Source organism: Monodelphis domestica, chromosome 3, assembly GCF_027887165.1.
Source record: "Monodelphis domestica isolate mMonDom1 chromosome 3, mMonDom1.pri, whole genome shotgun sequence".
NCBI classification, from domain to species: Eukaryota; Metazoa; Chordata; class Mammalia; order Didelphimorphia; family Didelphidae; genus Monodelphis; species Monodelphis domestica.
In genome coordinates, this window is record NC_077229.1 from 58,353,760 (window position 1) to 58,367,393 (window position 13,634).

Sequence of the window (13,634 nt, forward strand, 5' to 3'; positions counted from 1 at the left end):
GTTAAATGGCACTGGTTCAGGGTCTTCTGGGATCTCTTTCTGCCTTAGTGTTCATTCAGTGCCCTTGCTATCCCTGAGTACTGTAGTTGTTCCCATTGAACCTGCCACTCTTGCAACACCATGCTAATTTCTCATGTGGTTACACTTTTTTTCCCCTGCTGTGTTGTGTTCCTGCCCAACACCTGTTCCAGTGTCCGCAAACCTCTTCATCTTCTCAAGCTGCCCTGAACTGGAAAAATGACTCACTGTGACTTTTTCTTGGCTTTCCTAATCAGAATTCATTCAGGTGTATTTCTAGGCCACTGTGGAAGATCGAGAACAAAAATGCTACCTCTCTTTACACTATCTTGACTCTGCCCCTTCTCTCTATTCCTTTTCCCTTCCATCTACCTTTCTTCCTTCCTTTTCTCCCTTTCCCTCTCCTTTCCCCCTCCCCTCTCCCCTCTCTCTGCCTCTTTCTTTGATTCTCTGTCTCTCCCTCCCTCTTTTCCCCTTTGCCCTCCTTCCTTTCCTCCCTCCTCCTTCTTCCTCTTTCCCTCCCTTACCTGCTCTTCTTCCCTCCCTGCCCCTACTTCCCTTCCCATTCTTCCTCCCTCCATCCATTATCTTCCCTCTCTTCTCTTTACTCCTCCCATCTTCCTTTCCCCTCCTTTCTTCCTTTCCCCTTTCACTTTCCCTCCTTCCCTCTATCTCACTCTCCTTTCTCCCCCTTTGTCTCCATTGTAATTTTCTCGAGGGCAAAGCCTGTTACACTTTTGTTTTTGTATCCCTGGCCACTAGCACAAGGGACTATTTAATACATGCTTACTGACTGCTTGATTGCCTACTGAAATTTCAATCTGAAGCATTTTCACTTTTCTTTTCAAGGTATTGGAGGAAGGAGGGAAGCAAAACACAGGGCTAAATATCAGGTAATATTTTAAAGTTATATTTGTAACAATTTTTATGCACAATACGATTTCAATTTCAGTGTACATGACAGGAGTACTCATCTATATTTGTTCATAATAAGTATATATTTTGACTTTCATATTTAAGTTTTATGATGTTCTTTATCACTTGTAAGTAATTAGAGAGCTTTGTATATCACCAACTAAAAAAATTGCATTAGTAATTTCTGCAAATTATAAGCAAATTAGAAGAACAGGGAACATATTATCTATCACATTTATGGAAAGGAGAGGAATTTAAGAGTAAATAAGAGACGAAGAGCATTGTGAGATATAAAATGCATAATGCTGAGCATATTAAATTACAAAGGTTTTGAACAAATAAAACAAATGTTGCCAAGATTAGGAGAAAAGCAGAAAATTGGGGACAATTTTTCATAAGGCAGTTTCTTGAATAGAGATCTGATATCTAAAAGATATAGAGAACTTTGTCAAATTTATGGGAATAAAAGCCATCAGCCAATTGATAAGTGGGCAAAAGATATCAACAGAAAGTTTTCAGATGAAGCAATCAAAGCCACACATAGGTACATGAAAAAATGCTCTAAATCACTATTGGTTAGGGAAATGCAAACCAAAACAACTGTCAAGTATCATTTCACATCAGATTGTCCAAAAGGGCAAAATGACAAATGTTGGAGCAGACATGGAAAAGTGGGGACACTAATACACTATTGATTGGTAGAACTGTGGATAATAACAAAAATTATGGTAGAATTCAGGGAGGGGAATTTAATTTCCTTAATGTACCAACCCTTAGGCTTGGAAGTAGCCAAGGCTACTGCAGAGCCTAGACTGACCAGCTCAATTGGCTTTCTAATATAATGCTTTGAGATCTACTTTAATTCATTCCAGCTCTTCCAAATGTGTTATAGCTATTCATTTGCTATGGGCCTCGTTGGAAATTCTCAAAGTTTTAAATAGATAGTCAGTTATTGAGTCCCTATTATGTGCCAGATGCTATGCTGTGTGCCCGGGATACAAAGAAAGTCAAAAGACATTTTCTGCCTTTCAGAGCTTACAGTCTAATGGGAGACACAAGATAAAAGCCATGATATACAAATAAGATAAAAACAGGAGAAATTAGGAAGAATCAATAGAAGGAAGACACCACTGCTGGCGCATTAAGAGCTTTTTTTTTTTTTAAGCCCTTACCTTCTATCTTGGAATCAATACTGTGTATTGGTTCCAAGGCAGAAGAGTGGTAAGGGCTAGGCAATGGGGGTCAAGTGACTTGCCCAGGGTCACACAGCTGGAAAGTGTCTGAGGCCAGATTTGAACCTAGGACCTCCTGTCTCTAGGGCTGGTTCTCAATCCACTGAGCTACCCAACTGCCCCCCACATTAAGAGATTTTTGATTCATTTAGTTGACAGGTATTTATGACATGCCTGCTATGTGCCAGGCACTGTGCACTAGAGTTACAAAAAGAGGCAAAAAATAGATCCAGCTGTTCAGGAGCTCACAGTCTAATGAGGGAGACAGCATGCAAACAAATATGTAGAGATAGGCTATAGACAGCATAAGTAGGAAATAATTTAGAGAGGGAGGGTGCTGGAATAATTGGGAAAGACTTCCTGTAGAAGATGGGATTTAGTTGGAACTTGATTGTAAATTACAGATGAGTGATCAGCGGAGGGAATTTCTTCCATCTAGGGTGTTCCTTAGACCAATGGAAACCTCCTAAGCAAAACAAAACTAAAACCTGCTAGCCAGCTGGAAAGGACTAATAGGATGTCAGAAAGCTTCACTACATGTCTGCGTGTTTGATATCTGAAATGAGACACAACTACGTTTAACAGTTTACTGAAAATGACTTTGTTTGCCAAGTATTGTTTACCATTGAGATTGACTTATTTGATAAAAAAAACAATCAGGAAAATAAATCTGTTTTACATTTTGAATTGCAAAGTTACAAAAGTTCTGTAAGATATCATATAGAGCTGGTTAGAAGCCATATTTTCATTTGTTGAATTTTATTACCATTGTAGTTGGCTTCTTGATATAAAATCAGGGAAATACATTTATTGTTAATTTTATTGTTGAATCATAATGTACCCTTTTAAAGTTCTCTAAGATTTCTGATACAGATGTTCAGAAGCCCTATTTTCTTTCACTGAATCTTATTTTTCTGTGAATTTGTTTAGAATTTATTTTAAAGAGGAGGTGATAATGCACCATGGGAACAGTCCTCAGAATGTCCAGCTCCAGAGGTCCAGGTCCTTCACAGGCAGTGAAGGGGAAGAGCAGCCATCACATTCAAATCTGCCCCAGTCCCCTGCAGCTCCATTTGCTCCTTCAGCAAGCCCATCTGCACCACAGTCTCCTAGTTACCAAATCCAGCAGCTTATGAATCGAAGTCCAGTAGCTGGCCAGAATGTAAACATTACCCTTCAGAATGTTGGACCAGTAGTTGGAGGAAACCAGCAGATCACCCTTACCCCTTTGCCAATTCCCAATCCTACTTCCCCTGGTTTTCAGTTTAATTCTCAGCAAAGGAGGTTTGAGCATGGCTCCCCATCCTACATTCAAGTTACCTCCCCTTTGCCCCAACAGGTCCAATCTCAAAGCCCAACCCAGCCTAGCCCTGGGCCAGTGCAGGCATTACAGAGTGTGCGGGCAGGCACTCCTGGCCCGGGCCTGGGTATCTGTAGCTCCAGCCCCACTGGAGGCTTTGTGGATGCCAGTGTCCTTGTGAGACAGATCAGTTTGAGCCCCTCTAATGGCGGACACTTTGTGTATCAGGAGGGCTCAGGCATTACCCAGATTGCTCAGGGAGGACAGGTTCAACTCCAGCATGCTGGGGCCCCTATTACCGTTCGAGAACGCAGACTTTCCCAGCCCCATACGCAGACAGGTGGTACCATTCATCATCTTGGACCTCAGAGCCCGGTAGCTAGTGGTGCCAGTATGCAGCCTTTGACTAGTCCCAGTCACATTGCAACGACTAGCTTGCCACCCCAGATCAGTAGTATTATTCAAGGACAACTGATTCAACAGCAGCAAGTACTTCAAGGACAGCAGTTGAATAGACCTATGGGGTTCGAGAGACCTTCAGGTGTCTTGATATCTGGAGTTGGAGGATCTTCAGCATTTGGGATGACTTCACCACCCCCCGGACCCACCAGCCCTTCTCGAGCCGTTGTACCTCAGGGTCTTTCCAACCTTCCTCTTGCTCCTGCAGGAAGTATAGGAGTGAAAAAAGTACCTAAAAAATTGGAGGAAATTCCACCAGCATCTCACGAAACAGCTCAAATGAGGAAGCAGTGCTTGGATCATCATTACAGAGAGATGGAGGCTCTAAAAGAAAATTTTAAGGAGTACTTGATTGAATTATTTTTCTTACAGCATTTTCAAGGGAATATGATGGACTTCTTAGCTTTTAAGAAAAAACACTATGCACCCTTACAAGCATATCTTAAGCAAAATGATTTGGATTTTGGCGAAGAGGAGGAAGAAGAACAATCTGAAGTTATTAATGACGAGGTAAGAATTCTAATACTTAATGACTGTCTATTATTAGGTATATGATGAGTATAATGAGTGTGACACAAATTGATCAAAATTTATAGAAATTTTGCTATTGAAAAATGTAGTTTTGAAAAACCGTTCTCTCCATGGAATATCGGTAATTTTCTTTTGAGTGAAATCAATATTGAGCTGCCCGTCCTTGTTGTGTTTAAGTGAAGAAAAGTTCTTAAACTAGAAAATACCAAGTATGTAACTAATACTCTTCCTCTTTTCAAGGTGAAAGTTCTCCATGTACGTTTGTGTAGAGAAACCTACTAATAGTTTTCCTTGAAGCAGAATGCTTTGGGCATCTTGCTTTCTTTCCAGCCTCTCCTATCTCCAGTATTCTTACAGGTTTTGCTTTGTTTTTTTACTGATTAGAAAGAAAATCTCCATTTGGATGTCACTGTTCTCATTTTACACCTACTAATATCCCTTGTCCTCAGGAAGATGTGCCCTCTTTTTAAGACTAGTTGTAGAGAATAGCAATAACCAGTGGGAAAGGCTTTTGTAGCACTAAGAACTTTAATAGCAGGAGGAGGAAACAAATACTAAAAACTGAGAACCCTGCACCTGTGATGAATCAGCATGGTGTCCTTTTCCATCTGTCCCTGGCAAAATGTTCATCCTTAAAGTAAAAGCTAGATAGGCTAGAGACTAATATTTAAACTAATTCTTCTATCAGTTCTGAAGGTTTTAAATTTAGAAGCAGTCAGACAGAATCTGAGCTAGAATGGTAAAGGGAAAATTTGGTAAATTTAAGTCTTTAACCATTTTCTTTTCTTGTGTATTTTAAAGAGAATTTTAAGAGAATCCTGGGGCAGCTGGGTAGCAAGTGGATAGAGTGCCAGGCCTGGAGTTGGGAGGCCCTGAGATCAAATGTGACTTCAGATACTTCCCTAATGTGTGACCCTGAACAAGTCACTTAACTCTGATTGCCTAGCCCTTTGGCTTCTTCTGTCTTAGAATTGATACTAAGACAAAAAGTAAAGGTTAAAAAACAAAGAATGAATCCTTTTTGCTAAATTCTAATAGAAATATTTGAAATCCATAAGTTGATTTAAGAGTGAAAATGTATTTGTAAATTAAGTTAACCAAAAATGCTTTCAGGTTCTTTGATTGTATGTGGGATTGATGTCAGAAAATAAATCACTATACAATCTTTACTCTTGACAATAAATTATCCCATCAATTTTTGAGAAAATGATTTCTTTAAAATGTGTTAATTCAGTGCTTTGAAAATATAAGAGATCCTTGCTTGATTCCTTCTACAGATATAAGATAGGAGTTTTGAAACCTATCGCCAGTCGTTGAGCTATCTGATTAGTGCTATATCTTTTTCATCATCTCCATCCTTTTCTTTTTATTATCAGGTGAATGGACCAAAACAAATTGGTTTTGAGTTTTTAAAATTTACATTCTAAAGGGAATTGAAGTTTGAAGGACCCTGGATTTAGAGTGGCGGGGAGGAACTTTAAGATCATCTTGTCTAATATTCTCCCATTGCAATTTTCCTTCCCTCCTTCCATTTTACAAATAGGGAAATTGAGAGAAGAAATTATTTTAGCTGGTAGGATCATTAATTTTGAGCTGGAAGGGATCTTTAGGGCCATCTCAGCACGGCCTTCTCATTTTATAGAAACAGAGACCTGAGAAGTGACATGCCTTTCCTGGGATTGTGCTAGTAGTAAATGGGCTAAGGTGAACTTGACCCCAACTGGGCATGCTAATTCGAGACTCAAGGTCTACAAGAAATTCCTCTTTGCTCTTAGTGCCATCTCCCACCCCCGCCCAAGCCAAGATACCTTCCTGCTTCTACCTGTTTCTACCCCTTCCCATTTCTCTCATCTTTCTCACAACCTTCCCACCCCTTCTTTCCCAGAGATCCTTCACATTTCCCCCCTGGTCTGGAGGAGACTGCCCCTCAGGGTTCTATCATCTGCTGATTCTAGTCCTAAGCATCGAAAGCTTTGTGTTATCCAGTGCCAGAGAGATCCTGTTAGCTCTTTCTGGAACTTTTGGTGACAGAGGCCTGGCTGAAGTTAAGTAGGACAGGGCTAGCCTTTTAGGCAATGTGTAGGATTTGTGAGGATCTGTGAGATTTGAAGGGTGCTGTCTAAAGACCTCACCCTAAATTATCTCCCCCTGCACATTCCTCCTCCTGTAAATTTATTGCTTTAGGGAGGAACTCACCTGAAATCCCCTTTGAAAAATAAAAATGGAGAGTCTGTCTGGCTTAGTGGATATAGAGCTACCTAGCCCTGGAGGCAGTCTGACCTGGATTCTAGTCTTGCCTAGGCTACAGGTTGGCTTCATGAACCTGGGCAGATCACTGATTTTCAGTTTCCTAGGCAACCTGGTATGTGATGAAGAGCAGGTGCTGATTTACTTACCTAGATGAAGTCTTTCTTCCTTCACACACATACAGCCCATCCCACTATCATGCGACTAAGGGAAACGGTAGTCATAAGAAACCACGAATGTCTTAGATGAATTAGGTTCTCAGAGAATGAGAAAGGAGAAGACTTTTAAAAATGCATGTGCTGTGGGGGCAGTTGGATGGCTCAGTGGATTGAGAGCCAGGCCCAGAGATGGGAGGTCCTGGGTTCAAATCTAGCCTCAGACACTTCCTAACTGTGTGACCCTGGGCAAGCCACTTCACCCTCATTGTCTAGCCCTTACCACTCTTCTGCCTTGGAACCAATACACAGTCTTGATTCCAAGATGGAAGAGTTAAAAAAAAAAGAAAAAAGAAAAAGTTAAGAGAGCATGGAATCAAATTGGGCCTCAAGACATGTCCTGGCTGTGTGTCCTTGGGCAAGTCACTTGACCCCCATTGCTTATTCCTTACCACTTTTCTGCTTTGGAACTCATACACAGTATTTGATTCCAAGTCAGAAGGCTCAGGTTTTTTATTTTTAAAAAATGCATATGCTGATTTTAAAAAGGACTCCATGCCCTTATTTTCTTTATTATTTTATTTCATTTCTTTATTTTTAGTGTTATTTTCTATTAGGATAACGATGCATTTTGAACTGTGGTTTATATTAATGACATTGGTTTTGGGGGATCATTGGTTCAATTTATTGGATTTTCTTTCTGGTTCTTTCATCTCAGGCAGCTTCAGTTTTTCTTTGATTTTTCAAGCTGTAACCAGACCCTTGAAGTAAAATACCATTTGACTTAGACCAGGTTAATATAATTTTGTCAAGAACTCACTCAGGGAAGTGATTTGTTTTCTTTGAAAGGGTTTTCATTAGTTTAACTGTCAAAAGCTTTTTTTTTTTTTTGGTAAAGTGCTTTGTGAACCTGGAAGCACTATGTAAATGTTAGCTGCTGTTATGACTTATTATTTTATCTTGTCATAAAATGAAACCACAATATGTCAATGTTCCCTTCTTTGTTTGTCCTCTGTACAGTTTTTGTTTTTTTCTCTTTTCCCTTTTTAAAGCACTTGCAAACCCCGAAAACTTCTTTCTCTATGGGGAAAGTTGATTGCTTTAGAATCCAGAGAAATCAATCACTGGGGTTGTCTCTTGTAAATGTTCAGGCTCTCCATGGTAAAGACTGGTGGGCCAAACTGTTGTCTGCTAGGTAGGAATGAAATGTGACCAGCCTGATCTGGACTCTAGAACTTCAGTATCAATGATAAGTTCACGCTGTAGCTCAGCTCTTAAAAGTTAATTCTATTTGAATAAAGGTATCCTTTGATGAAGATTAAATTACGACCCCTCTTCACTGAGGATCCACCAGTTTAGCAGGCAGTGGTTATACAGTATTGATCAACTTAAAACTTGTTTTCCCTTTTCCTCCTTTCCCCTCCAAATATCTCCTCTCAGGTAAAGGTTGTGACAGGAAAGGATGGGCAGACTGGGACTCCTGTTGCTATTGCAACCCAGCTTCCTCCAAATGTTTCTGCTGCTTTTTCATCCCAGCAGCCATTTCAGGTACTTTTCGATGGTTCTAAAATGTAGTCTCATCCTAGATTTTAGATTCACCCACATTTGGTATTTCCTAGAATTCAGAGGCTTTCTAAGAACCTATAACTTGTTATTAATCAAGTACATATATTTGAAAGGGTTTTCTAAAAACTTCAAAATTTTAATGCATTATTATTTTTTCTTTCCCTTGAAAAGAGAGGAAATGAAGTGATCCTATTCTCAGATTTGGGGCTTGCTTTCATTAAATTTCACCTTGAGTAGTTTTTTTTTTGTCGTCATTGATTTCTTGAATGCTTTTGATTCTTTTATGTTTTGTGCAGTTATAGTTTGTCTGGAATGTAAATGTGGATTTTGTTTGCTCTGGGAGAGGTACTTCTTATAAGAGAAATATTACTTGTAAATTTTCTTCTTTCCGGGAACAAGTTCTTTTAATAGTTGTACTTATAAATGTTTAATGTTTTCCCCCTCAAGAATAGAAAATGAAGTGGTAGAAGTAAGCCAAGCTCAGTAATTAGTTTCCTGTTCTTTTTTCTTCATATTTCATAGAAAATAATAATAATATGTTCTTATTGAATTCTCAGGGAACACTTAAAAATTTTAAATTTTAAAAGGTTTTTTGTTTTATACAATTACAGCCTCTGTTTGCTTTCTATTTAAATTTATATCTTTGGTGCATTCCTCTTGTCCTAAGTCAAAATTTACATAGTTATCCCATTTTCTGTCTTGCTGATTCTGTGTTTTACAACCACATGGATTAAAATTTGGGAAATCTTAATGTTAAGGCTCTATATATCTTCCCAGATTATAATCTCAGGGTTACTGCTCTGTGGTTTTCTAAGATTATAATCTCCTTGCCCCAATTAAAGACCTGTTAATATAACTACTTTGGTAATTCTATATTTTTTTAGGTCAATATTACTGTCTATAAAATAAACTTTCTCCCTTCCCAGTTTCCCACTTTCATGAAATTCATAGACCCAATCAGCTACCTACCAGCATATCCCTTGGATACCATCATTGCTGGTCTCCTAATATTCTTGAATTTAGAGTCCTCCTCCCAGCTCATTTCCTTAATCTGCTACCTCAAATGCCCCTACACCCACTAAACCAGGCCTTTAACATCACCACTCTCTATTCCCATCCATAATCCTTCTATAATCCTCTAAATCTTTTCAATTTACCCTGTTAGGGCCTTAGCCTCCAACCAGCTCCACTTGAATGACTGACTGACTGAATGGATGGATGGATGGATAAAGCATTTAATAAGCACTTATTATTTGAAAAGATTTGTGCTAAGCACTGGGGATACAGGGAGAAAAGCATTCCTGCTCTCAAGGAACACATTTTAAAATGGAAGGGAAAAGTTAAAAAAGAAAGCCTATATTCTACTGGAACAGGGAAGAATACAGCATGCACCAAAATATAAGAAAGCAGGACACTTCTTTAATGCCATTTCCACTGATAAAATCCCATCAATTTCTGGTGTTGAACCATTTGACAGAGTCAAGGACTTTGGTAACAAGAAATTTCTTATGGGGCCCTTTAAAAATTGTGGCTCTTGCTCCCAGTGGAGCAGTTAGTTGCCAGGCTGCATCTCCAAAAGAGCTGCTTCCCAGGATGATGGTTGGGGCTCTGGGCTGGAAGCATTGCTATTCCCAATATGGCATATGCTTCCTCCACAACTTTTTTCACCCTCTTTATTCTTGTTCTTCTTGTGCATAATTTTTTGAATCCACACAACTATTTATTATACTCATAACGTATTCATTCATTCAAAAAGTATTTATTAAGTACCTACTGTATGCCAATTACTATGCTACATAGCCCGTATTTTTTGGCCTCTGAAGTTTTGAATCTTCCAATACCTACTTTGAAATGCCTTGCTACCTCTCTCCACTTACTAAAAATTTCCTCTCTCTGATGTATGTATTCAGCTTTACTTCCTTTATGAAACCTGATTACTCCCAGAGTCATCAACTAGTGGGACCTTCTCTGTGTCTAAGTTCCTTACCCCTCTCTGGATTGTCCTTCCCCATCATGAAGTCTTTGTGAAATCTTATCCCTCCTCTCTTCTCCTTGAGGAAGCCTCACCGCTTCAGCTGGGCTGGCCCTCTTGCCCCCTGAGTAGTGGTTGATTGACAGTGGGTGGGGATGACTGGCAACCCCTTTCCACTGGATCCCCTCCCCAGATGATTGCTTTGAGGGCTAGTCTAGAAGCAAGACAAGTGGTTTGGGGTTGCCCCCACTTCCTGAGCTCTTGTACTCATCTGCCTGTTGGTGGCAGTTGATCAGCAGTTGAGGCTGGTGGTGATGAGGAATGCAGAGCTGGGCTGAAAGCAGGACAGGTGGTCTGGGGGTACAGCCACTCTCAATACTCTTACACTCCTGGAAAGCAGCTCATACGGAGGAGTCTGGCAACCAACTGCTCCCGTGGGTGCTATGACCACACCATTTTTTTAATTCAAAGATTTTATTTTCCCAATTACATGGAATAATTTTCAACATATGTTTTCTGAAATTATAAGATCTAAATTGTCTCTCTTCTTCCCTTTCCTCCCCCATCTTGGAGATGGCAAACAATCTGAATCTAGTTTATACATGTATTAACCTGTAAAACATATTTCCTTTTGGTTGTTGTTATAAAACCAAAACCCAAAAATGAAACCATAAATAAACTAAGGTGAAAGATAGTATGCTTTGATCTGCATCAGACTCCAACAGTTCTTTCTCTGGAGGTGGAGAGCATTCTTTGTCTTTAAGTCCTTCAGAATTGTTCCAGATCATTGTATTATGGAGCTACGCCTTTAAAGGCTCACCATACTTGTTGCTGTCATCTGGATACTCTCCAGCTCATTAGCGTGGTGCCTAGAACTGAATCTAGTGCTTCAGCCAAAGTCTGATGGGGGCAGAAGTCAATGAAGCCATTAGCTCCTTCATCCTGGGCCCATGTATTTGCCCTCATAGTACATTCAGAGCTCCAATAACCTACTTTGGCTGCCCGATCACACTTCTCACTCAAGTTCACTAAAATCCAGACCTTTCCCAGAATGCTGTTATCTCTCCTTGCTTAGTTGTTTCGGTTTTCTTGTGAAGTTGATTTTTTGTATCCTAGTGTAAGATTTTTTCATTTATGCCTACTGAACTTTTTAAAAAAATTAGATTCAGCTCAGTACTTTAACTTGTCTATCAAGCTCCTACTGGATTCCGACTTTGTCACCTCCAAGCATTGGGTTATCAGCAGAGGGGATGTGTATGCTGTTCCTGCTTTTTCCCCAGGAATGGATAAAATGTTCAAAAGTGCCAGCTCAGTTAATAATACAGTTGAAAAAGTTAGTGACGTGAACCTGTCATGGCCTTGATGAATCTACACAGGATTTAGGAAATAATTGCTTCCATTTCTAGAATGAAAAAAAAAATACAACTACATCCACTATAGTTTGCCTATTGTGAACTCTGTTCTTATAAATTCTATTCAAAATTCATTTTCCTGTATAAACATTATAGATGATAGATTTTTCAAGTCAGCACACAAGAAATTCTTTCTCCTAAAGCAGAGGTCCCCAAACTACAGCCTGCGGGCCACATGTGACCCCCCCCCCCAAGGCCATTGATCTGGCCCCCACTGCACTTCTGGAAGGGGCACCTCTTTCATTGGTGGTCAGTGAGAGGAGCACAGTATGTGGCTGCGCCACTCACGTACAGTACTACTTCCGATGACATAATCCTTTGTGTGGCACCTTGTTCTGAGAGTAACTGAACAAGAACGAGGCGCCATGCAAAGGATTATGTGACTGCACAATGGAAGACGTCAGCAAGGTGAATAGCGATCTGGGGGAGGGGATTCCGCACTGTGTATACTGCTGCCTGGTATAGTGGTGGTGGTGATGGACCTGTGCAAGGTGTGACAGGTCCATCACAGCTAGCACTGCAGCCTCTGATATCCCAGAGAGCAATATACGGATTTGTTCATAGTTTTTTTTTTATAGTCTGGCCCTCCAACGGACTGAAGGATAGTGAACTGGCCCCCTGAGTAAAAAGTTTGGGGACCCCTGAAGTATTGTAGAACTGAGTAATACTAAGAGCACCACTGAACCTTGAGTTCCTCTTTCCTCTAAACCCTGCAAGGAGAGAGAACTTGGAAGATGAGAGGATTCTCACAAAACCCAGTGCAGTAGGCACTATTATCATTCCCATTTACAGATGAGGAAACTAAATCCCAATCAGAGGAAATGACTGACTTTTAAAGTCACGTAGTTAGTAAACATCAGAAGTTGGATTTGGACCCAGGCCCTCTGACTCCATTGCTCTTTGGACTCTGTTCCACCATAGTCTGCCAGCTTACATGGCAGCATAAGGGAGGGGGTGTCATTCTAGCAAGAAGCATTTTGGGAGGGGGTTTCTGGAGAAGAAGCAACTTCAGTGGTACCTAGCAAGAGTAGGGGATGAGATCCTAAGGTGAAGGGATCATCAATAGTAGAGAAGGACTCAGTCTTCAAGATGGGGACAGGGAAATAGTGGTGATTCTTATGCGCTAGGAACATCACAGTCACTTCTCTTTTAGCTTACAGGAGAGTCTTTGATGAAAGAGACAGAACATTGAGCCATGGAAAGATAACACCTCCTCCATGATTACATCTTTCAGATTTATAATAAGACAGAAATAAGTGCCTAAAACATAAGATTACAAAGGAAATCAATTATTATTCAAGTAGTTGTCTATTTTTAAAAGTCAATGACAGAAGTCATTGTGAAAGTTGTGAAGATGACTTTAGACCTGGAAGGACCCTTAGAACTCATCTAGTCCCCTTATTTTGCCATCGTGGAAACTGAGGTCCATGCAGATAAATGAGTGGCAGAGTCATGCTCAAGCCATAGGGTCATTGTCCCTATAGAACTGGAAGGGATCTCAGAGATGACCTAGCCACACTCCCTTAGTTTATAGCAGAGGAGTCTGGGTACTGTCCAGGGTCACAGATAGAGGAAGTGGCAGAATTGGGATTTGAACTATACTTCCATTCTCCAAATTCAGTGCTCATTCCATAGAACCACATTATCTCCCTTTCAAAAACAGGGGTGAGAATGCATAATTGAGAGAGTGGTAGATCTGGAGTCAGGAAGACCTGGGTTCAAATCTAGCCTCATATAGTTTTGAGCTTTATGACCCTGACAAGTCATGTCATCTTTGCCTCAGTTTCCTCCACTGTAAAGTGGGAGTACTATCAGCACCTACCTACC

The 13,634-nt window shown here is 40.3% G+C and overlaps 1 protein-coding gene across 3 annotated transcripts in view; it reads left to right on the top strand.

Annotated features, from left to right (window-relative positions):
* Positions 1 to 13,634, top strand: part of LOC100028374 (E1A-binding protein p400-like) — a 134,230-nt gene that overhangs the window by 19,351 nt on the left and 101,245 nt on the right. For 2 of the 3 annotated variants that reach the window (XR_008917347.1, XM_007489606.3), the window contains exons 2-3: positions 868 to 911; positions 3,096 to 4,434. Coding sequence is in view for 2 of the 3 variants with exons in the window: in XM_007489606.3 (XP_007489668.2) it covers positions 3,121 to 4,434 (1,314 nt within the window). In the remaining variant the exon portion in view is untranslated. Of the gene's footprint in view, positions 1 to 867; positions 912 to 3,095; positions 4,435 to 8,297; positions 8,406 to 13,634 lie in introns of all 3 variants that reach the window. The other variant, XM_007489605.3, reaches the window with a different exon arrangement.